Genomic DNA, 24,856 nt, shown 5'->3' with positions numbered 1-24,856 from the left:
GGAGAAGCTGATCTTGCTTGGGTACAGACTTGTTCTATTAATCTCACAGTTTCTTCAATCTCCTTAGTCCCAAGTGGTCCAGGAAGCCCATTCTTCCTCTGCTTACAACTTCCCTCCAGGAGTGGATGTATCATCCTATAAAGTACAATGGATAGAGTGTGGGCTGGACCTGGAGTGTGTCACAGAGCAGAGCTGGGACCAACAAGTCAAAAGGTACCAGGGTCAGCCCCTTGCACATGGTACCTTCATGGTGCACAGCATCTAACCATCGGTGCTGTGGGAAGAGCAGGAATTCCCCAGGACACCTGTTCCCACAGGGAAAGCCACAGCCACAGAGGACAATGACTACTGGCTTACCGTCTGTTGTCCCCTGCTGCAGGTAGCCGAGAGACTGCCTTCACATATGCGGTGAGCGCTGCTGGTGTGGTGAATGCCATCAGCCGAGCCTGCAGAGAGGGTGAGCTGTCCACCTGTGGCTGCAGCCGTGCAGCGAGGCCCAAGGACCTGCCACGAGACTGGTTGTGGGGCGGCTGTGGGGACAACGTGGAGTATGGCTACCGCTTTGCCAAGGAGTTTGTGGATGCCCGAGAGCGTGAGAAGAACTTTGCCAAGGGATCAGAGGAGCAGGGCCGAGCCCTCATGAACTTACAGAACAACGAGGCTGGCCGCCGGGTAAGCCATCTTGCCCTCCCGACCACCGCCAAGAAAGCTGAGGGTGCTGACCTGCGTGTCTTGTCACTCAGTTGGCCCCTTTCCGTATATTCATTCCACTTCTAGTGTGATCATTTTTCTTTTGGGGGGGGGTCGGGAGTATTTTTGTGTTTGTTTGGTGGTGGTAGCAGCTTGTTTGTTTGGGGGCAGAATCTCACTCTATAGTGCTGACTGGCCTGGAATGCACAATGTAGACCAGACTGGCTTCAAACTCGGAGATCCACCTGCCTCCATGAGTGCTGGGGCTATACACAGGCTGCGCTGTACTGTAGCAGGGACAACAGTTGCTGTGCTAGCTCCTGACTGCCACCTTTCTAACCTTATCACTTTAGAGAACATTGGTTGTGGCCTGCACTCCTTGTTTTGGTTGGATGTTTAAGCCGTCAAACCTGGCCTGGTTTATGGTTTGCCATGGCATCCAGAGAGCTTAGGGCTGACTTTGAGATGCAGCTATGGAGCAGACACAGAGCCACAGCCCCAAAGTGCACTCGGGGGTAATGGTGGATTCGGTCTGCTCTGAGAGGCTTAGGGCTGAAGTGGGAGTGAGGAGACACGCCTGTCTTCTGAGCTTCAGCTCTGTAGAAGCTAACACACGGGTGTCTTGTCACAGCAGGACATGCCTGGTTGTCCACACCACCTCACCTCCGTTGTCCCCACTACCTTTGGGGACAGCGTGATGGCACCTGCGCTCCTTCACTTCTTCAGGCTTCCTCGAATGGCATCTCTGAGAACAGTTGCACCACGGTGGCCAACCGCCAGTCTCTTTATCTCTTGAATGTCCACTTTCTGGGGACTTCTGTAATCCCAGGTTCAAAGAAGGCTGAGGCATGGGATCTCTTGAGCCTAGTTCAGGGCTAGCCTGGGCAAGAGCCTACCTTAAAAAAAAAAAAAAAAAAAGATCTGAGTTCAAAGCCCTCTTGCCCCTGAGCCTAGGCATTTCCTGCTTTTCCTGAGGATTTCTTGGCCTGCCTTTCCCTGATGAAGGACGGCTATGCTAGCTATGTGTTTCTTTGTAACACCCTTTACCATGCTCTGCACGCGTGATTGCGAGAGCAGTTTCTGGGTTGCCTCCTAATGGTTAAGTCAGAGGTCTGCTTCCCAGACGGCAGGAGAGGGGCCCTGTGAGGCCTGTGAGGCCTGGTTTGAGCTCGTTTCTGGCACTGTGACCACGTCAGGCACCAGGCAGCATCCTGATCTGTGCTGGAGGTACAGGGGAGACATTGCCTTCCTTCCCTCCACAGTCTGACCCTGCTTTTGCTGGCTTCTCCTTTTGTTGTCCCTAATCATTTGTTTGTGCTGGCCTCTTGTCTGTCTGTCTGGCCCCTTGATGACCTCTTTCCTGCCTTCTTCTGTCTGGTTCCCAGGCTTTAGCTCCGCCCCCCAGACAGCACACCTCTCCCTCTGTCAAGGGGTGCTCTGGAATGGGAGTGCTTGTCCCTCTATTTTTTTTATCATTGTCTAAGGAACCATAGGCATCAGTCACCCCCTAGGGCATCAGTATGTCTAGCTCTCACCTCCTAACATACATAAGAGCTTCTTCAGGGAGGACGGCACAGTGACAGGGTTTAAAAGAGCCCAGCTAGTGCTTTAAGACAGAATAAGCAAGGATGGATTATCTGCGATCTGCCATCTTGCCCACCACAGAGGTCCTGTGTGCTCTGGCAGACGCCTCTTTCTCTGGACATGGAGGCGAGACCAGCCAGCTGGTACTGCTCAACCACACAAAGATGTCTATGCAGATACAGAGGCCTTGGGGAGGGTGGAAGCCTGCGTCTGATACTTGGCCATGTACCGAGGGTGGTCCTATGAGGTAGATGTGGCCTGGGGCCTTATTATTGCAGGGCAGGGGGACAAAAAACAAAACCAATGCTTATCTGAGACAAGGTCTCATCGTGCAACCCTAGCAAGCCTGGAACTGGCTCCATAGCGCAGGGAGGCCTTAAACCCACAGCAGTCTCCTGCCTCTGCCTTTTGAGTGCTAACAGTACAGGAATTAGCCACCAAGCCCAGCTCTTTAAAAAAAAAAGGGGGGGGGGGGTTGGGGATTTAGCTCAGTGGTAGAGCGCTTGCCTAGGAAGCGCAAGGCCCTGGGTTCGGTCCCCAGCTCCGGAAAAAAAAAAAGAGGAAGGTGTTAGGAATGACACAGGAACCCCGGGAGTGGTGGCACACTCAGAGGCAGGGTGATCACTGAGTTTGAGGCCAGCCTGGTCTGCAAAGTGAGGTCCAGGACAGCCAGGGATATACAGAGAAACCTTGTCTCAAAAAACAAACAAGAAAGGACCCCAGAGTCTCTCTTTGTAGACCAGGCTAGCCTCCAACTCATGACAGCCATCCTTCCTTAGCCTCCCAGGATGTTGGAATTACAGGTGTGACCACCACATTGCTAACTGGGATGGAAATGGTTCCCCCCCCCCCCCCAGGCTGGGGACCGAACCCAGGGCCTTGCGCTTCCTAGGCAAGCGCTCTACCACTGAGCTAAATCCCCAACCCCGGAAACTTTTTTTTTTTTTTAAGCATTTTGTCATCTTTCGTTTTGTGACCCTGGGGAATCAAACCCAGGCTCTTACACATGCTAGACAAATGTTCTACCCTGAGCTACATCCTCAGCCCCATATTGGGTAGTTTTTTTTTTAGTAAGCAGGAAAGGCTTCATAATTAACATTACCTTCTCTTTATTCACAGAAAGACCAGTAATAAAATATGGGAGAAAAAGGATAAATATTACAATGTCTGCAGTTTCTTCGCCAAGGACGAGGACGGGTGGATTTCTAAATAGTGACTGGAGACAGGGCTCCTCCTCAGACTTGTGTGGATCCCTCCTTGTCTGTGAGGTGGCTCCTCCCTCCTCCGCCCCCTGCTGCTGATTCCTTTAGAAACATTTATTCTGCTCGCTCCCTTCTGCTTCTAACTCTGAGTGCTGGGACTGTGGGCATGTGTCACCCTAACCAGTTTATACAGTGCCAGGGAGCACCCCCAGGGCCTTGTGCAATCCGTCTACCGAGTGAGCTACACCTCACCCACTCCTCCCACCTCCCACCCCACCCCTCATCCTCTTTAAATGGAATCGTGTTATGCTGTTCAGAATATTCAAACTTTTGGGCTCAAGCCTCCAGAGCAGCCGGTAGCTCTACACAGCACACAGTCACAGACCCTGTGCGTCCCAGTCTACAGCACCACATGTAGCTCTCTCCATAAGCCAAGCGCCGTCTGTATAGAGAGAGGCAGGCTAGAACTCAGGCCTGCAGTTTCAGCCTATCTGTGAAGTTCCTACTCGGATGTCCTCAGTAGCTGTCAGGGCAAGTGCTGGTGCCTTGAACCTTGGGGGGAAGGCCTCCCTTCCTTCCTTGTGTTACTTAGGCTACAAGGTTGAAGTAGAGAAGTGCTTACCCTGTGGGCTCACTCCAGGATGGACCTAACTGGTTCCCAAGACTCTGGAGATTCAGTTTCTCCACTGTAAAGTCATGGAAATGCAGCTCTATTACAAAAACAACTTTTAAACAGTCCGAGAGCTCATGGTGGCTGTCTTTGGCACCTGGGGTGGTCTCCTTAGTGCTGACCAAAAACACGGTCTGAGGACTCTTGAAAAGAAATCCAAGGGGAACCCTGGAGAAATGATCCCTGACTCTGTTGGGGACGAGAGCTACGGCCCAGAGAAACACTTCGAGGCAGAGATGCACTTTTACCCCTGTCTGTGCTGTGGGCCAGGCTGATACATCAGTGCGCTCTGGCTGAAAATTTCTTAGCAACCAGCTTTCTGCTCCACTCTGCCTTATGAGTTTGATTTGGGAGTAGCCTAAGTTCAGGTCCACTCCACAATGTTAGATTCAGTGACTGCCAACGTCGGTTTGCCCTGGAACGGATGCTCACGTGGGTACACTCACTGTCCTACTTCCCACGACATAGGTTTCACCCCAGGCTCTCAGCTTCTCCCAGCTGGGTGTGAGGGGTTGAGGGGGGTCCTGTTTACTGATGGGATGGCCCACAGGAAACTCCTGATAGCCCAACGTCAACCCTAGAACAGGAGCTATTCGGTTTTGGAGGAATTTGATAGGATCTGAGAGGACTTTCAGCTACCCACGCGGGCCGTGACGAGTGTGAAACAACTGGACTCTCTCTTTCCCGACTTGTGCTCCATATTGTGCAAAAGCTAGACATGTTTTGTTCGGTTTTAGCTTTGAAGATTTGATCAATGTAGAGAATCTGACCCAGGAGCAACGGCTCATGTCCACCAGCTGCTCTGGAGGCTGTGGCAAGATCACTGTGAGCCCAGAAGTTTGAATATTCTGATCAGCATAGTAGACTCCATTTAAGGAGGAGGATGGGTGGGGTGGGAGGTGGGGAGAGGTGGGTGGGGTGTAGCTCAGTGGGGAGAGGGATTGCGGCACAAGGCCCTGCTGGGGGTGCTCCCAGGTGCTGATAAACTGGTTAGGGTAACACATACCCACACTCTCAACACTCAGGAGTTGGAAGAAGAAATTCAAGGTCATCTTTGGTTGTACAACAAGCTTGAGGCCAGCCTGGGTAAGATGAGCTTCTTACCCAGTAAATGATTTTAAGGGTCTGAGGAGATGGGTCAGGGGATAGATGCAATTGCTACCAAGTCTAATAAACCCATTAGGGTCTCCAAAGGAGCAAAGGCCCCAGGCAGTAGTGTGCATCTCTTACTCATACTGCAGGGTGGGAGGAAGAGACTGGAGAGTTACCAGATAGCTCGTAGGCCAGCCAGTTTGGTGCATGTGGTGAAGCAGCTGAAATGAGAGCAGTCTGCTCAGTAGGTAAAGGCACTAGCTGGGCGAGCCTGACATCCTGAGTTTGATCCCTGGAACCCACATAAAGGTGGAGCTGCCCTCTGACTTCCACGAGCACAGTCATCATTCTGTGAGAGAATGAGACAAGAGAGATCCCGCTTCAAATCAAGGTAGAAGAACCAGCTACCAAAAGTCCCCTGACATCTGTGTGATCGCCATGGCAATACACATCCACTGTCTCTGTCTCTGTCTCTCTCTCTCTGCCTGCCCCACCCCTGTGTGTGTGTGTGTGTGTGTGTGTCTGTGTTTTTCACAGACACACACACACACACACAGACATACACATACGTACGCACACACAAATTTAACAACTTTGTTGTTGTGTTTTTGTTTTGTTTTATTTGTGTTTTTGAGACAGGGTTTCTCTGTGTATCCCTGGCTGTTTTGGAACTCACTTTATAGAACAGGCTGGCTTCCAACTCAGAAATCTACCTGCCTGTGCCTCCCAAGTACTGGGATCAAAGGCTCGAGCCCCCATGCAGGGCTCTAAAAACAGCTTTTGAAGATGATATTTGGGAGTACTGTAGGAGTTGGTTCTCTCCTTCTATTGTGTGAGCTCCGGGACTTGAACCTAGGTTGTCAGGCCTGGCAGCAAGCCCCTTTTCCTGCTGAGTTCACTGGCCCACCTCTCCACTTGCTTGAAGGAGTCTCCCTGCTCTATGAAGGCTTCTTATTCCTATTTTTCTCCTCCCCCAGGCCGTGTATAAGATGGCTGATGTCTCCTGCAAATGTCACGGAGTCTCCGGGTCCTGCAGCCTCAAGACCTGCTGGCTCCAGCTGGCTGAGTTCCGCAAGGTGGGGGACCGTTTGAAAGAGAAGTATGACAGCGCTGCGGCCATGCGTATCACCCGTCAGGGCAAGCTGGAACTGACCAACAGCCGCTTCAACCAGCCCAGCCCGGAGGACCTGGTCTACGTAGACCCCAGCCCTGACTACTGCCTGCGAAATGAGACCACGGGCTCCCTGGGCACCCAAGGTCGCCTCTGCAACAAGACCTCAGAGGGCACGGATGGCTGCGAGCTCATGTGCTGTGGCCGCGGCTATGACCGCTTCAAGAGCGTCCAGGTGGAACGCTGCCACTGCAGGTTCCACTGGTGTTGCTTTGTCAGATGCAAAAAATGCACCGAGATCGTGGACCAGTATGTCTGTAAGTGACTGCACACGGGCCTCCAGCCCGCTCCTCTCCGCCTCACAAAAGTCTATATTATATAAATCTATCTAAAATATATTTTATATTTGTACGAATGGATGGATGGATGATGAATAATCAAGAGAAGAGAATGGAGAGGAAGAACTTCCGAGATGCTGGCCCTCTGTGAGGACTGGACTTTGCTGGAAATCTACAGCCAGTGGGAGAGAAACGGGCTTTTCCCTGTTTTCTGGCCAGGACTCTCTGGACAGGGGCTTGAGAATGTCTATGCGCCATAGCCTCCGGGAGAAAGGTGGGGAGGAGATGAAGGGGATGGGCTTGTTTCAGATCTATAGTCCTGTGGGGAAGATGAATGTCTGTGACCCTGGCCAGGAGACCCAGAGGCCCTGTGGAAGGTAGGAAGACCTGCCCACCCCGATGGAGGCCCAGGTCTTCCCCGAGATGGAGATGGCTTTGGGAAGGGGCTCTGAGCTTGCTTCTTTTCTCATCTGAGTACACATGGCAGGAAAGTTTCCTTCCCCAATATTGGGGAGTGGTCTCAAGTCACCCTGACTGGTGACCGTAAGAGATCTGGGCCTCCCTGGACCCTGGGTCTGCCTTCGGATGAGAATATCACCAGCTTCTGCGTCAAGCTCCTGTGCCAAGAGAAAGACGTCACCTGCTATTGCCAGGAAGTCATGGGGCAAAGCTGGGCTTCGACTGGGGACCTGTTGCACAGGATGGGAAACTGCTGTCACTCTGTTGAGGGAGGCCTGAAGAACGGCAGGCATGCTGGCAGGCCAACTGCCTTGTGTGACTGTCATCGCTGCCCACATGTACAGCATCCCTCTGACATTAAATACCTTTTACTCAAGTTTCTCTCCCTCTCCTTATTTGGGCAATGATCTCATTGGATTTTTTTTTTTTTTTTGTGGTTCTTTTTTTTTTTTTCAGAGCTGGGGACCGAACCCAGGGCCTTGCGCTTCCTAGGTAAGCGCTCTACCACTGAGCTAAATCCCCAGCCCCTCATTGGATATTTTAATTTTGGTGCTAACGATGAAACCCAGGGTAAACCAAGGTTATAGAGCTTTTGACCCCTGGGTTAAAGATCACAGGCTCAATCCAATTGTAATTAAAGATTTATTGAGCAACAGGATGAACAGTCTGTGAGCCAAATTTGAAATTGCCGTGAGAAAGAAGTTGAGTGAAGGATATTTTTTCCCATTCTTCTCTCACACATCACATTCCAACCATAGTTTCCTGTAGTCTCCCCTCCTCCCAGTCCCTCCTCCATTCCAACCATCATTTCCCCTCCTCGCCCCGGTCCCTCCTCCCACCACTCCTCTTCACCAGTTCCACTCCTCCATTTGAGGGAAGGATTTTCAAAAGGGAAACCACAAGAAGAGCTTCCATATCTATGGAAGCAAGCAAGCAGGCAAAAACCGGTTTGTTCTGCCAAGTTATACGACCCAAACCAGTTTTTGGGTTATCTGCAGAAGCAAGTTATAGAAACCAAAAGAATCATTTGTCACGTAGGTGGCCACAGCTGTGCCTTTTGGGTTGAGGTCACAGAGTCAGGGTTCCTGGGGACTTATCTTCCAGGGATTGGAGTCAGAGACAGCTAGTGGGTACCAAGATGGATCCCTAGTGTAAATAGAGTTTCTTCAGCCATCGCACTGGATGCTAGCAGCAAGCACTTCCCCACAGGGGCATGTGTGTGTGTGTGTGTGTGTGTGTGTGTGTGTGTGTGTGTGTGTGTGTGCGCGCGCGCGCACCATGGTATGTGAGTGGAGGTCAAAGACTCCCTTGTGGGAATCAGCCTGCTCCTTCCACCGTGTGTACCGGCATGGAGCTGGGCTCACCAGGTCTAGCAGCAAGTACCCTTCTTTACCTGCTGAGTCATCTCATTGGTTGTTTCTCTAATTCTGGGCTTGGAACCCAGATCTGTACTGTTGAGCCACACCCCCAGCTACCTGTAGCCCCAGTAGCTTCTCAGCTTAATGCAGACATGCATGCTGGCCTGTGGTAAGCACATATGGGAGGATGCTCTCTGTCGTCTTCTCTGGATTGCTACCTGTCAGTAGTGGACCGTGGTATCTGGAACAGGAGATCAAGCAAGGCCAGCCTGGGCTACAGGTCCTGTCTTGAAATCAGATGGAAACCTGAGGGTAGGAAAATCATCCCCGTGTGTTAATTTTCCTGTGGACTCTATTTGAAAGACCATTAATTATCCTGAGTGGTTTAAAGGCAGTTTTCATTTGGCCGTGTATGAAGTCTTTTCCTGTTGTGACCGGCTTAAGGGAGGATTTGTTTTGCCTCATGGTTTAGAACAGCCTGAGGCTGTGGCAGCTGCAGGGTGGGGTTGATTGTTCACATCTCTGTGGAAGCAGAGAAGAGGACAGGAGTGGACTAAACTATAAACCCTAAGACCCACCTCACAGAGAGACAGAAACAGGCTAAACTATAAATGCTAAGACCCAGCCCACAGAGATCCAAACCTTCTAGGAAGATCCTACCTTCCAGAGTTTCTGCAATGTCCCTAAATATCTCCAGCCCCTGGGGACCAAGCGAGTGTTCAGACACATGAGCTTGCATCCAGTGACACTCAAATGACTATCTGTATCCAAACTGTAATAGCCTCTGGATGGATAAAGATTGCTAAGGTTTTTCTATAAATCACAACTGAGAAGCCACACTGAGCATGTGAAGCTGGCTGACACCCTCTGGCTAGTTGCCTCTGCCCCCTGTTATTTTGAGACAGGATTTCCTGTAGCTTAGGCTGGTTTTGAACTTGCCACCACCCTGCCTTATTATAGGTGTGTGGCACTATACTTAGCTTGACTAGCCTTCTTTTGTCCATTTTCCCACTCTGGTGCTAGAATTTAACCTAGGGCCTCATACCTGCTAGTCTAAACTAAACTACTAAACTAGCTACATCTCCTATTTGGTCCAAGGTTCTTCTCTTAAGCTGTGGGCAGGGATTACATGACTGCGAAGTAGGAAATAACTCTGCTCACTTATAGAATGCAAAGTCTCCTTTTCATCTTACTATTGAACTCAATAAGGAATGTTAGGGTAGACCCAATTAGGTAACAGAACACAGACCCTTGAACGTTCGCTGCTCCAGCATTGCTCAAGGCTGGGGGGGCCACTCAAGTCCCACGAATGACTAGCATGCAGTCCTCCATTTGTCCACTTGGTGTCGCTGTGCCATCAAGTCTAATTGTGTCTTTGTGACTCACACCTTAGTTCAAAAGTTGAGCAGTTTCAAGTACTTTGAGTAAGTGAAGGTTGAATGCTCAGGCCTAAATAAGACATTTATGCATTCACTCTTTAAAGCTCAGTGGGTGAAAAGGATGTGAGGGCTGGAAGATAGTAAGACAGGCTGAGAAATGCCATCTTCTGGGCATGGCACAAGCCATCGCCACCATAAACTCCCAGCACTCCTCTCCTGCACCAGGCCTGCATAAGAATGGTCAGGTTGACGGTCAATCATGGATACAAGAGAGACTCATGGAGTCTCCTGGCCTCAGATAGTCTCTGGGAGATGGAGAGTCAATATCTTCTGTTGCGTACCCACTTGGGAATCGACTTAGTCTCCTATGGACAGTTCCAAATCTGTGGCCAGATGACTTTGGTTAAACTCACCGGGTCACACAACAAAGCAAAAGTGTGAATGTGAAGACTGGGTTGTAGTGGGGGCGGGGAGGATAGACAAGTGAGAGGGAGAAGAGAGGAGAGAGGTGAAGGGGACAAGAATGAGCAGTGGCGGGGCATGCCTGTAATCTCTGCGTTCCGGAGGCAGAGAGTTTGAGGCCAGCCTGGTCTATGAAGTGACTTCCAAAACCTTCAGGGCTATACAGTGCAATCCTATCTCAAATAACACACACAAAATAAAAGAATGCATTTTGTACATGTGTGGAATTATCAAAGAGGCTTATTTAACTTTCTTTCAGACAGCGTCTCTGTGTAGCCCTGGACAATCTGGAACTTGTTACATAGTTGCCAAAGTTGTCTGGACAACCTGGAACTTTGTTACATAGTTGCCAAAGTTGTCAACAGTTGCCTCCACGTGTTAAACCATCTCACTGACCAGCCTTTTGCTGTTGTTGTTTTGTATGTAAGTAAAGATCGCACCTGCGGGTGAGCTGCTGGTGCTGGGAGTGTTTGTAGCCATAGTTGCTTTTGTTCCCAGCCTCTAAGTCACTTCCTCCAGGCATCTTTCAGCAAGCAGGTTACAGCTGGCCCTGAGCGAAGGCTCGAAGGCTCAGGCTCGCTGTGTGCCCGCGTGGCTCTTCGCACCTCCTGTAGAGTTCTCAGCACGGCATAACATTACTACCTACGCACTTCTCACGGCCAAGCTCAGACTCGAATTAAGCAACAACCTTTGCCTCACGAGATAGCCCTCAGTGTGGACAGCACTGTCTATCCTTCTGAGGGCACCTGGAGCCAGAATCCCTGTTCTCCACTAAGTCTCTGGCCATGTTCTATGATTTGGCCTTCTTACTGATGTGATTTTGAGGGGGAGAAGTGAAGGAGAAAGTTCACTTGCTTAAGAGTACCTGGCCAAGGGTACTTGAACACCTGAAGTCGCTGGACAGGCTTAGAGCATGTGAAAACTGCCACCCCCCGAAAAGGCTGGCTAGTATACGGAGATATATTTTGAGGCAATGAGAAGAACAGTGAGAGGCTAAGCTAAGGGGGTCAGTGTCCAGGGCAAGAGGTCACTTGCTAATCTCCATAGGCGAGGCTCTTTCAGCCTGCGTGTGTTCCAGGAGTGCCTTATTTTACCCCAAACTCATGGGCACACTTCATGAGGCCACTTTTCCAAGGCTTATAGGAAGGGAACTACTCTGCCTTTGTCTTCCATGTCTGAGGCATTAGAAATAGTGAGTCTTCAAAACTCATAAGTGGGTGCTGGAGAGATGGCTCAGGGGATACTCTTTTAGAGAATCTGGATTCCATTCCCAGCACCAGAAGATGCTCATAATCATCTATAACTCTAGTCCCGGAGGATCCAGTGCCCTCTTCTGGCCTCCTCGGGCGCTACGCATACATGGTACACATACATGCAGATAAAGCACCCATACATATAAAAGATCAATTTAAAAATTAAAAATAAATAAAATTCATCTGAGCAGTGTTGCCAACACTCTGGAGGCAGAAGCAGGTGGATCTCTAAGTTCAAGGCCAGCCTAGTCTACACACCAAGTTCCAGGACATTGAAGGCTACATAGAGAAACCCTGTCTCAAAAAACCCAAATACATACATAAATAAATGAAGCCTATAAGGGTTGGTGGGGGTGTAGTTCAGAAGTAGAGCATTTGGGCTGGAGAGATGGCTCAGTGGTTAAGAGCACTGACTGCTCTTCCAAAGGTTCTGAGTTCAATTCCCAGCAACCACATGGTGGCTCACAGCCATCTGTAATGGGATCTGACTCCCTCTTCTGGTGTGTCTGAAGATAGCGACGGTGTACTCATATATATAAAATAAATAAATAAATCTTAAAAGAAGATACAGCACTCATTGACAATAAATAAATCTGTCTAAAAAAATGAAGTAGAGCATTTGCCTAACCTGCAAAGCTCTGGTTTTTTTTTCCCCTAACACCAAAATGAGTAAAATCAAATCAGACAGCAGGCAAGCACAAGAGATAACAAGGAGGCAGAACTGACTAGTTCCCACCTCTTGTTCTCACAAATCTGAGATGAGATCTAAAGTTCGTCTCTAATGTCTGCATGCAAGATTAGAGCTCAGAGAGAGAGAGAGCAGCACACTGTACCGGATTAACTACCTAACAAGTAAGTGAAGTTAGCCCATCCCTAAAGCGTCTTGGCACAGTGTTCAATCTCAGTGTGCTCGGCTGGGCCCTCGTTAGGGATCATTTAAAGAAGGAGACTTGGGTGGGGTGGGCTAGCCTGAGTCCTAAGCTTAGTGTTGTTGGAAATAAATTCAAAAGACCGGTGAAAATGAAGCTGGCTTGTGTGTTTGAGACAAGGTCTCTCTGTGTAGCCTTGGCTGGCCTCGAACCACCACCTCTATCTCTCCAGTGCTGGGATGGAACCATGCACCTGGCTGGAGCAGTTTCCTATCTGCTATTCCACAGAAAGGATGCAGGACAGAGAAAGGACAAAACAGCTGATGTTCTGATGTGACACAAGACAGTGGTTTTTAGAGCCTGCACCTCAAGAAATTTCTGCCACCTTCTCCCATAGGCAGAATCTTATCTCCTTCAAATTTCCCACCTCATTAGTTTAGGACACAGAGTTTCATATAATGAATAACTTGGGGCTTGAGACTGCCCCGTTTTTCATCTTGGACTCGGTCATGTTGCATACTAACTGTAACTTCCTACTCTCAGAGTTCTAAGACAAGGAGGCATCAGCTGCCAGTGAGGGAAGAGAGGGTCTGGTGCTTTCTACTTTTCTGTAGCTCCGATAAACTCTGAGGCCATTTCCTACTGCAAATGGGCCATCGCAGACTATTTCTTACAGCCTGCATCTTTGATCTGGCTTGTCTAGCTCTGGAAAAATATGCAGCCCAGTAAAGTACAGCCTTGCACCAGACCATAAAATAAAGCATTCAGCACACAGAGAACTGGATACACCTGAAAGTCCAGAGCTCAAGAGGCACTCCACCCACAGTTCTAGCTCCCAGCAGGACTGAGCAGGGCAAAGCCAGTCATTCCGTATATTCTGCTGGCAAAAGTGAGTGGAGCTTTGTGTTCCCTCTTGGGAAAGCCTTCCAAGCTGTCTATTTCTGCCATCAACAACCCTTAATTTAGAAACCCAAGGGCCAGGGACCGTGGTGTTGTAGTGCCAAGGAAGTGTTTGATCACCTCAACCCACCCCCCAAAAAAACCAGACAGGAACTGATCTGATGTAACTCACAGTATGGTCTTTATTCAAGCTAGCTGGGGCCCCTCCAGTGCACCATGGAGGGTGGGGGTAAGTGTGCAAGCATCTAATTGGAAAGCTACTGTGGCCTTTAACATAATTGTCTGGTGCTGGGAGGCATATCACAAACTTAATTTCTGTTCCCCTATGCATTGGTGGTTGTTAGGCAGTGGGTAGGCTTGTAACCTGGGGGGGGGGTGCAGGTTTGGTGGGGGAATAACCAGGAGACACTGGTCTTGTTAAGGGTGTAACCTGGAGATGCTGATCTTGTTGAGGGTGTAACCTGGAGATACTGTCTTCTTGGGGATTAGCCTAGAGACTGAAGCTAGGCTCGAGTTTCATTGGGAGGTGGTGGGCAACTTGGAAACTAATGCTAGGTATCAGTTTACCTGAGTTTAAACCTGGGTTAGGTTCTCTAAAATCGAATCTGAACTTAAAAGTTTTGGCCTCGGGCTGGAGAGATGGCTCAGAGGTTAAGAGCATGGACTGCTCTTCCAGAGGTCCTGAGTTCAATTCCCAGCAACCACATGGTGGTTCACAACCATCTGTAATGGGATCTGATGCCCTCTTCTGGTGTGTCTGAAGACAGCTACAGTGTACTTATATATGATAAATAAATAAATCTTTAAAAAAAAGTTTTGGCCTCTCGCTGTATGACTGTAACCCCAGCACTAGCATTGCTGAAAGTCTGGGGCCATCCAGGGCCACATAGCAATACCAACCTGAAACACAGCAAAACAGTCTGATAGGGTGGAAGGGGAGGCTCCTTAGGAAAGGAAGGGGCAGATAAATACAAGAGAAGGAGGGAGCTAGGTAAATAACAACATGAACGTCTGAAAAAGCCATAAGGAATCACACCATTACCTGTTTATCTTTAAAAAATATAATACACATGATTCCGTGTATACATATACATACAGTCCTCATGAACTTTCCCCTTCTGGGCCGACAGTGCTCCCTCCAAAAACTGAAGACCACCCAACAAAACCCGTTATGCCGGACATGATCCTCTTCTGAGTCAGCCAGGGCTGTTGGAGACACTCCCTAAGCATACAGCACGTGCTGCATCCCTTGGTTACTCCCCAGAGGTGCCAGGTCAGAAACGCCCAGAGAGTCCTGACCTCTTTCCTGAGAACTACTTTTCATAGTACCAGAAAGAGCCTTGAAATTTTCCAAAGGAGGGAAGCCATCACATGTCCTACCCACCTATGATACCAATAAACCACATCAACAACCAGTGAGGCACCATATGCTACGGGTGCAGTGGTGGTGATCTCAGTAGTACCCGACTGCTGTCTAATTGGACTTCAGACTCACTTAGCAAAAGGGTGCTGTGCCTGGTACTGGGAACCCAGCTAAGTACTCAGTACTAGCGATATCATGGTTACTGCAGGAGAATGTACATCCACTAAATTACTAAGCCAGCATCCTCCCTAACAACAATCTACAAACATCTGTCCTTATACCAGAGATAAGGTAGTCCTTACCCCTCATCATGGAAGCCAGAGACCACCACAGACAACCACAGCCAATCAAACAGTTGTGAACCTAGTCCCAATACATCTACAAAACACTCCTGCATCTAAGGCCTAGGGAACATGGTGGAAGAGTGGGCAGAAAAACACCAGCAGACCAGAGTTTGCTGTGAGACTGTGTCTTCTGGTAACATGAGAAGCTACACCCATAAGGTCTCAACAACGTGCCCGCCCAAATGTGAACCGAACATGGATGTCACCAACAAACCTGTCAAACTGTGTGGGGAAAGACCACAAGGCCTCATCTCTATGCAAAGAACCACAGGCAATTGACTAAAGCTGGGAGCAGAGGAGCTTCTCTTCCCCAGGGAAGAGCACACCAATGTGTTGTCCAGTGCCAAATGGTTGTTCAGACATAGGCAGACACTGCCTTTCTGATGTTACTGCAGCCATTTTGTTTTCTGTCTGCAGCCAACCATCTATGCTGTTACAAGGAAACTTATGTGTTACAAGGAAACTTTCTTATGTGCTGTTACTAGGAAACTTTCTTATGCCCAAGTTGATTTTACATTGTTATGGTCTATGCTTTGGTGATCTTGAAAACTCTCCAAACCCTGACCTTACTTTAGCCAGTCACAGTAAAGTTTAAGTTCCCAAGACCTCCCTGGGTAACTGACAACCTGGTTGGCAAATTGAGACATGAATGCTAGGCCAATCCCCTCCCCTCTGCCACAGGTGAGAAAGGCAACCCATGGGAGCAGGATAAATGTACCACAAAGACTTGTTACTAAGGAAGTCCCCTATCCCTAAATCCTGATTAGGAGAGCCTGGCACAAATGTTTGTGGATTTCTGGCTTGGGGTTGCAACCGCAGCTTCTGAGTCTAGACTGCAACCCTGATAGAGCAGCCCTGGGGTGTGAGTTCAATAAACTATTTTTTTCTTAACTCAGGCCAGAGTTCTCTTGTTTTGTGTGGTGATTCCTGGACCATAACATTGGTCAGCCCTGAAAATATATGTCTAACATTATATGGACTCGACAGGTCATATTTAGGGGTGTAATGTATGCATGCATATATGTATGTATTAACAACCGATGAAAAAGAGGCCATGAATTTGAGAGAGAGTAGGGTGGGGTATATGGGAGAATTTAGAGGAAGGAGAGGAGAAATATATTGAATAACAATCTCAAATATAAACAAACAAAAAAACTACAATAAACAAGCAAATAAAAGCCCCAAACTAGACCAGAAGCCATGCCCAAAGACCATGTTACTTTGTGAAAGTCTCCTGGCTTTGTCATGGGCCTCCAGTGTGGCTGGATAATTTCAAATCAAGACAGAATTGCAGCCCTGGTTCTCTTGGCCCCCTGCTGGGAGCCATGGAGGGCTCACAGGTTCTCCTTTTCTCAGGATTCCTAGTGCTGATGCCAGTTCTGCCTGCCCTGTGCATCCTGGGAGAAAGTGCTTTGAAATGTATTTGAGCCCATCCTGGCTGAGTTAACCTCTCAGTCCTGCTGTGGACTGTTGCGAACTGACCCAATAATCAAGTCCCCCCTGTTCTCTGTCCCTCCCTTTCTTTATTGCTTAATCCAGCCAAGTAGTAAAAAATACCTTCTCCCCCTCCCCCGGCCAATTATTATTTTTTTAAACAAAAGAACCAGAGGTGGAATTATACGTAGCTGTCTAACAGAGCGGCTGCCTGTTACTAAGGCAGGAAGCTGAGTCACGGATTTCATTCCTTGGAGGGACCTAAAAGAAATTAGAAATATTTTGGTGTCTGGGATAATCTAGCAGAGTGTAGAGCCGGGAGGAAAACTGAATATTTTCTGGAGACTCATTTCAGCTGCAGGACGGTGGAGCCCTGACTCCCTTTAGGGAACTAACTAGCCCCTGCAAGGGCCCAAGGTTTGGTGCAGAAATTGGGCTTTCCAATTAACCAGCTAATGATGCCAAAGAGTTTCAGAACCATCCGGTAAGGAATGAGGATACTGTAAATAACATGGACCCCTCTCTTCGGTTATTGGACTATTAAAACAATGACCCCGAAACATCAGAATACACCCCCCCCCCAGGAGTCTCACGTTAGGAGCAAGAAGGGGCTGGTGCAGGCACAGAGGAAGCCTGTCTACTGGAAAGAGACACAGGTCTAACAATCCATCTGACCAAATTACAGAAGGGAGAGTCACGGGTCATGGGCAGAGAGAGCCCCATGTAGGCCAGCCCACCTTACAGGAGAGTTACTGGTTACAGGCAAGACCTCACCTTGGCCAGGGCTCACCTTACAGAGAGTCACACTAGGGCTTCTTATTTATGCTTGCCTGGGGACTCCTATTAAAACTTGAAGCCTACATTAGGACTCTGAAGTTGGTTGGGAGAGGGAGTCACTGAATATCCTTGTTTCTTGTCCCAATGTAGCCCCATTGGATTAATCTCCTTTCTGGTTTTTATTATTACTCAGTATCTTGAATTGGCCTGCTCAGGATAGCTCCTGCTTTGTTAGGGCTCCAGGATCCTGCCTCTGACCAGGGATAGTTCTCCAGGGAGAGTTTAGGTAGCAAAGCAAGGGCTCCTCCTGTTTCTGGGGAGCACAGGGTCCCTTTTGCACGTTCTTAGCTTCCTTAATAAAAGAATGGTAAAAGGATGCAGAAGGGAGTTTGAGGACTAACTCATAAGGCAGGGGACAGGAGTGTACCTTAGTAACCTTGTTTTAGGCAGGCTAGAATGTCCCCACTTGGAGTTGGAGATGTTCTTTTGAAAAGGGGGACATAGCATTCCCGTAGTAGGCCTTAAAGAACCCCCATGCTGTCAGTAGTCAGCGGACTGAGACACAGATCCATGCAGCCACCTTCAGCAGCCTGAGGAGTTCCCCGAGGCTTCAGGGATCTAATTCAGGACCGATTTGTGGCTTTGATGCTGGAAGGAATTCAGGGTGAACTAGTCAGAGTTCAAAATGTTATTAATGATATTTGAATATGTGCACAAAAGAGAAGTGCTGAGAAGAAAGCAAGGCGCAGACAGCAAGGAACGCTGGGCATTTAAGAGGCCTGCAATGCGCTCTGTGGACAGGGAAGGCCTGCAACCCAGAGATTCTCTTGCCTCTGCCTTCTGAGTGCTGAAATTAAAGATGTGCACTGCCACTGCCAGGCAAAGAGAGCTTTTGTCCTTCTCATGTTCCCTGGATTTTTCCATATATGTCCAAAGATGTTTCTCTCTCTCTCTCTCTCTCTCTCTCTCTCTCTCTCTCTCTCTCTCTCTCTCTCTCTCTCTCTCCCCCTGGAATTCCCAAAGGGGTTGCAACCTGTTGGGTTTCGGACCTGTGACAAGCGTCTGAGGTGCCAGTTAATATATCTAAGCGGACCTTGCCTCCGGGTTCTCCCAGCACCGCAGGAGAAGGCTGGCTTATCCCACTCTCTGCCCTGGACTTCCCTGCCAGGACGTCCCCTAAAGAAGCTCTTCCATTTATAATCCAGGTGTTTTGGCTATCTGGCTCCCATTCTGCACTTCTCTCTCTGTAGCCTGCTTTCTCCTCCCCACCCCCACCCCCACCCTTCTTCTCTCTGTCTCCTGTCTGCTTGGTGACTTCCCTACAGTGAACCCTCTGGAGAGCTGTCCTCACAAGCCTTGATACTTTTGATTCAGATTGAATTGGCTTTTTTCCTCATTGGAGAGAAGCCTTTCATGACCTGCAGGTTGACAACCATCGCTCTGACGTAAACCTCACTGGCCCAAGGATAGATAGCTTCCTGGAATGCTGGGGAATGTTGTTCATGGCAGATAACAAGCCGCTGTGCCCAGCTTATGTTTCTAACTTCATTATCAATATCCCCACCTTCTTCAATATCAAATGGTGCTTTGTTTACATGGAGGTCAAAGGACAACTTGTGCAGTCTGTTCTTTCCTTCCCCCTTTGCCTGAGTTCCAAGGATCATACTCTAGTCACTAAGTTTGCTTGGCAAGAGCTTTCACGCATGGAGCCTTCTCACCAACTCTTACACCTACACCTTGAGGAACTTAAAAATTGGTGCGAGACTAAGAAAACGGAAGGTGTGGTCCAAAGATGATTACGAGGGAAGGTTGTCCATCCTCAATGTTCTTCAAGTCTGTCTGTCAGTGCCTACCTAGGATCCCAGCTGGAATAAGCTGTGAAGACCCGTTAACAAAATATAAGTCTTTCAAAATGACTTATAGTGGGCCCGGATATAGCTCAGGTAGAGTACTTGTGAAGAATGCTTGAGACTTCGAATTTTGATCCCTAGAACAACAAAAAACAAGAAATAAAAAGACAAAATAAGAAAGAGGAAGCATAGATACGTTGAGCTTTTACCGAGGCCAAGATTAAAGAAAATATGTTTGATTGGTTTGTTTGTTTGATTTTTGTTTGTTTGAAGTGTTGAGCGTGGCACTCAGTCTGCTAGACCAGCGCTCTACCACTGAGCACATCCCCGCCATAAGATTTCCTTTTAGTAGCTGGGTGTGGTGGCCCATGCCTTTCATTCCAGCACTCTGGAAGCAGAGGCAGGTGGATCCCTGAGTTTGAGGCCAGTCTGGTGTACAGAGCGAGTTCCAGGACAGAAACGCCATCTTGAAAAAGAGCAACAAGATTTGTTTTTATTGCTGGGTGTCTCTGTGACACATGTGGGGTTACCCATAGGGTCCAGAAGAGGACTAGAATTTCAGGTGGTTGTTGGCCACCCAAGGTGGGTGCTGGCAACTGTACTTGGGTCCTCTGGGAGAACATTGAACATTTTAAACTGCTGAGCCGTCTCTCTGGCACCTAGGAAACATCATTTTAAGAAGTAGAGATTATCAGGTATGTGGGCATATGCCTTTAATCCCAACCCTCAGGAGGCAAAAGGACGCAGCTCTCAGTGAATTCAAGGATAGCTCAGCTTTTATGAGTTCTAGGCCAGTCAGGGCTACATAATAAGACTCTGTCTTCACTGATGATGATGATAAACTTACAAACAATAATTTTTTTTTCTTTTTTTCCTTTTTTTTTTTTCAGAGCTGGGGACCGAACCCAGGGCCTTGTGGTTGCTAAGCAAGCGCTCTACCACTGAGCTAAATCCCCAACCCACAAACAATAATTTATAATAAAATATAAATATATTTTATTTAAATAGTAATAATTATTATAAGTAAATATCGACGTCAGGTGTGGTGGTACACGCCTATAATCCCAGCAGGAGCAGGAGAACTGTAGCAAGTCTTTGGCAGGACTGGGTTACACTATAGGAACCTGTCTCAAAGAGAATAATAATAATAATAATGATAATAATTTTAAAAGTTAGTCACACGTAAGCCTGTGAGTTGAGGAAAGTCAGATGAAAGAGGTGTGATTTTAATCATCCGGCTTTGAGTGGGTTGGGGATTTAGCTCAGTGGTAGAGCGCTTGCCTAGCAAACTCAAGGCCCTGGGTTCGGTACTCAGCTCCGAAAAATAGAAAAAAAAAATCATCCGTCTTTGCTTTGTTTCATTTTTAGGTTTCACATTTTTTTATTTGGAGGGGAGCGTGTGCGCCACGGCACGCGTGCAGGCGTGGATAGGTCGGAGGACAATTTGATGGAGTTGTCATTCTCCTTTCGGGCTTGGTGGCAAGTGCCCGTGTACCTGCTGAATCATCTCTCTGGACAATCATCGAGTGTTTAAAAGAAAGGCAAAATCTACAAGAAGGAACAGCTCCCCTGAGCCAAAAGGAGACTCAACATCAAATTGCTTTTAGACATCTAGAAAAGTCTGGGTGTTTGTATCCATAGAAATCTATCTTTCTTCCTACTGTTTACCTTGATCTACATTCTAAGGACTGGGAACTGAAAAACAGGATCCCCCACCATCACCCCCTGGTCTGTTTACCATTGTTTTTCTGGGACAAAGACCTTCAAACTTCAAAAGGGCAGAGAAATAAAGGGAAACAGGCCTACCCTGAGGCTGCTGAAGACAGCCAGATTCTGAGAGGGCTTCCTTGCTCCCTCTAGGGTCTGGTCACCCTCTTTCTCCCACTGGCCTCTACCCAGGCCGGGCACCACATCAAGGGCCTGGTATTGGGGCACAGGCTTCTCTCATTACAGGGCGGGAGGCATGAGTCGGGTTGGTTACCATTGTACCAGGACACAAGAAGTTCTTTAGGGCAGCCTTGAATAACAAAGATTACACATGGCCTTATTTATCCAAGCACATGCCTTCCGTTTCCACACAATTGACTTACAAACTCTGTTTCTGAGAACAATGGCTATTCAGAGGTCGGGGACATTTTTGTCCATGTGACCTCTGGCTAGGGACTGAGAGTCCTCAGGAAAGGGAGGGGTGGAGGGGGAAATTTGGTATTAGCCCTACAGAATGTGCAGGTCCCAGTGTTTGCCAAGAATCTGTGGGCACACACAGGTGACTGGTTCTGACCTGCTTCAGAATACTCCAGTGCATAAAGCTATCACGTGTCCTGCTAGTGACTCATACAACTTTTTCTTGATATTGGGTAACTGTGTCCTCAAAGTAAGGTCACGGTAATGCAATTTCAGATATCATCCAGGCCAAGAAATGTAAAAAAAAAAAAAAAAAAAAAAAAAAAAAAAAAAAAAAAAGATTCACTCTCAGCAGGGTACTGGCCACCGGTGGCTGCCTATCTTTTAAAATATCAGCTCAGCTCCTGGGGGTAGCTAGAACAAAGAAAGCTGCTTAATCCTCCTAACAGTCCAGACAGAGGCCCTCTAAGCCCTTAGGATCCTGAGGAGGGTGGTGGTGGTGGTGGTGGTGGTTGGTCTCTTAAATTCCCAGCAGGAAGCAGGAGGATCAGGAGTTCAAGGCCAAGCCTTGGTTACACAGTGAGTTCCTCTCCAGCCTGGGCTCTATGAAACCCTGTCTTGAAATATCAAAGATAGGAGGCACAACTCCTATGCCCCGCCTATGGCAGACCAAAGTGTTAGTTCTCTTAGGCTTGTAGGGACCTCCCTTTGACACAAAATCTTGTCAGGATGAACCAGTTTATGAAGTGGAGTTGGTGTTTAATAAAGATATTTTTTATGAGCTTAAGCACAGTGGTAAGAGGAGAGGTACTTAGAGGAAAGTGAGACACACCAAAAGCACGGCCATGGGCTTCCCTGAGGAAGACTTGCAGCTTTTCACAAGAGTCACGTATGGAGTCATGTTGGGAGAGTAGGGATGTGGACTGATGTACGTGCACACTTGCCCACATGCATATGCCCACAAATCTGACCATGCATACACACATGTGCCAATGCAACAGACGTATACACGCATGCAAAAAGTACTTAAAAAAATAAACAGGGCATTGGTGGCACATGCCCTTGGGAGGCAGAGGCAGGTGGATTTCTGTGAGTTTGAGGCCAGCCTGGTCTACAGAGTGAGTTCTAGGACAGCCGGGGCTACACAGAGAAACCCTGTCTTGAAAAACAAACAAATGAAAGAAAGGAAGGAAGGAAGGAAGGAAGGAAGGAAGGAAGGAAGAAAGGGAAATGGAAGGAAAGAAAAGAAAAAAGAGAAGAAAGATTAACATATAAAACAACCCAGCTAACCAAAAGACTGGGGACCCTTCTTCCCTACTGGGCTAAAAGTAGCAAACACTTGAGAGGCGGGTGCCATGGGAACGGCCTATGAAGGCTCAGGGGACTTGTAGCCCAGTTTCAGCACACCCTCTTCCCGGCTCAGTAGGCCACGCCCACAGTTGGGAGTGTCCTCCTCTTTCCTAGCAGACTTTGCTAATACACTGTGCCTGGTGCAAGTCTTTCCACACAACACAAGAATCTGGGGAGCTCAGCTGTACCCTCAGACTCTGGTCTACAACTCTAACAGGATTTGGGTAAGTCTCTAGTTACTCTATTAATACCTCCAGAGTAGCAAGAAGCCTAAAGGAGGCCAGTGGGAGACTCACAAGAAAAAGTCACATGTGTGGAGCAGGGTGGGACATCTGCACTGTGAAGGGCCCCTTACCCACAGGTTGAGAACTGCTGTTTCAGGTGACAGGAATGGTAATGCTGGGTTAGCAGTTTTTACAGAAATATTAATAGAGCTTCTCAGCTGGTTTAGATGCTTTCGCCGGACCCTGGGGTGAGGGACACCTTTTCTCTCCCGTGTTCCCATAATTTTCCTGTTTTTCTATCCTACCTTAAAAAAAGACAAAATGACAACAGCAAAACCAACCAACTTTCTCTAAAATATTCTCTTCGTATCTAAAATATTCTCTTCATATCTTGCCTTACCTGAAATGTTACCTGGCTTGGCTTGTTTAAGACAGAGTGAAGCAAGAAAGTATCCAGGAGGGTTTACGATCTGGGACTCTGCTTGGCTCAGAATGTGCTAAGTTAGCCCGAGGCCCTTGCTTGGTACACAATATCTCCACTAGGAACAATGTGTCTCGCATCCTGTGAGGACCTTGCTTGCATCAAGCTGTACATATACAAGTTTCAAACAATGAAAACGAGGTACTCCCTTTCGAAATCCCTTGATTGTACCTGTTTCTATTCAAACACATCTTGTGACATAAGGACAGTAGGTGAGTCCAGCCTACGCTGGTTTGGGTGTGTGTTTAATAAGGCAAACTATTTTTTTTTAAAGTGAACTTTTAGGGAGAATTGTGTTTGCAGAATTGTATGCATAATTGGGTGTGCATGTGATTGAAATCAGATGGTTCATGGGAAAGGAGATGTGAATGAGAAGACGTATACAATTTAATTCTGTTAATAAAAGCAGAGAAATGCCCACACTATACCCCTTAGCATCAAGCTCCTTCTTTCGAACCCCATCAAAGGACAGTCTCTTAGAAATCAGTTGCTCTCCCAGCCTGTCCTCAGAGACTCAGCACCAGAGGCGATCTCATCATTAGTTGTCAACCCTTTAAAAGATTCTCTACCATCCCAGAGTGGTCTCTCTCTCTTGCTCTGTCTCTCTGTCTCTCCCTCAGGTCTCCACTCAGAGGAGGCCTCTAGCTCCCACGGTCCAATAAATCTCTTCAGTGAGATCTGTCGTGTGGTGTGATCTCTGCTGTAGCATTCCTTGGCCCCGATCCACCAAGGTTCTCTGCTACTAAATCCTAACAAGCTCTGAATAGTGACGGGATCACTGAGAGCCTTCGCTCAAATGGGCCGTTCTCACGAGAACCACACATTCCTTTTGAGTCTGTGCTTTGAACAAAGTTCCATTGCTACTTTGCAGGTCTGTGCGCTGTTATTTCAGTTCACTGTAACAATAAATAGATCTCTCCATGTTGCCCAAATCGACCTCCAACTCCTGGGTTCAAGGGATAGAGATCCTCCTGCCTCACCATCTGAGCTGCTGGGACTTCATACTCGGAGTTGTCTTAACTGGGGTTTCTATTGCTGTGATAAAACACATGACCAAAGCAACGTTAGCCGGAAAGGGTTTATTTCAGCTTACATTTCCACATCAGAGTCTGTCACTGAAGGAAGTCTGGGGAGGAACCTGGAGGCAGGACTGACATTAAAACTGTCAGGGAATGCTGCTTACTGACTTGCTCCTCCAGTCTGTGCATGCCATGTGGCTTACACTGGCCTTCATACCCACTGTGTGTCATCCCTGGGCAGGTGGTCCTAAGTTGTATGAGAAAGCAAGACGAGGAAGTCATGACTAATCAAACATTAATTTAAAAATTGCCCCACAAGCTTGCCTGTAGGCTAATCTAGTAGGTTCATATTCTCAGTCGAGGTTCTTTCTTCCCAAATCATTCTAGCCTGTATAACGTTGACAAAGGGGTGGGAGGTTTTTTTTTTGAAATATAATGCGGCAGTGACGGGAGAAAGGGGGTACCTGGAGGACCCATGACAAGGTGTCCCCTTGAGAAATCACTGCTATGTGACAGGTCCTTA

At 48.0% G+C, this 24,856-nt stretch overlaps 2 protein-coding genes across 14 annotated transcripts in view; both read left to right on the top strand.

The window, feature by feature from the left end:
- Wnt5b (Wnt family member 5B) overlaps positions 1-7,523 on the top strand; it is a 130,267-nt gene extending 122,744 nt beyond the window's left edge. For 7 of the 8 annotated variants that reach the window (XM_087656206.1, XM_087656205.1, XM_087656204.1 and 4 more), the window contains 2 exons: positions 380-672; positions 6,216-7,522. In XM_087656206.1, the coding sequence (XP_087512332.1) occupies positions 380-672; positions 6,216-6,674 (752 nt within the window). In that variant the 3' untranslated portion in view covers positions 6,675-7,522. Of the gene's footprint in view, positions 1-379; positions 673-6,215 lie in introns of all 8 variants that reach the window. The other variant, NM_001100489.1, reaches the window with a different exon arrangement.
- Positions 7,524-22,739: 15,216 nt separating this feature from the next.
- Adipor2 (adiponectin receptor 2) overlaps positions 22,740-24,856 on the top strand; it is a 67,109-nt gene continuing 64,992 nt past the window's right edge. For 5 of the 6 annotated variants that reach the window (XM_087657649.1, XM_087657646.1, XM_087657645.1 and 2 more), the window contains exon 1: positions 22,764-22,833. The gene's annotated coding sequence lies outside the window, so the exon portion shown is untranslated. 6 annotated transcript variants of the gene reach the window in all.

Source organism: Rattus norvegicus, chromosome 4 (genome assembly GCF_021556685.1).
Source record: "Rattus norvegicus strain SHRSP/BbbUtx chromosome 4, alternate assembly SHRSP_T2T, whole genome shotgun sequence".
Classification (NCBI taxonomy): domain Eukaryota; kingdom Metazoa; phylum Chordata; class Mammalia; order Rodentia; family Muridae; genus Rattus; species Rattus norvegicus.
The sequence above is the reverse complement of the archived record's forward strand: the minus strand, read 5'-3'. Positions and strand labels throughout refer to the sequence as shown.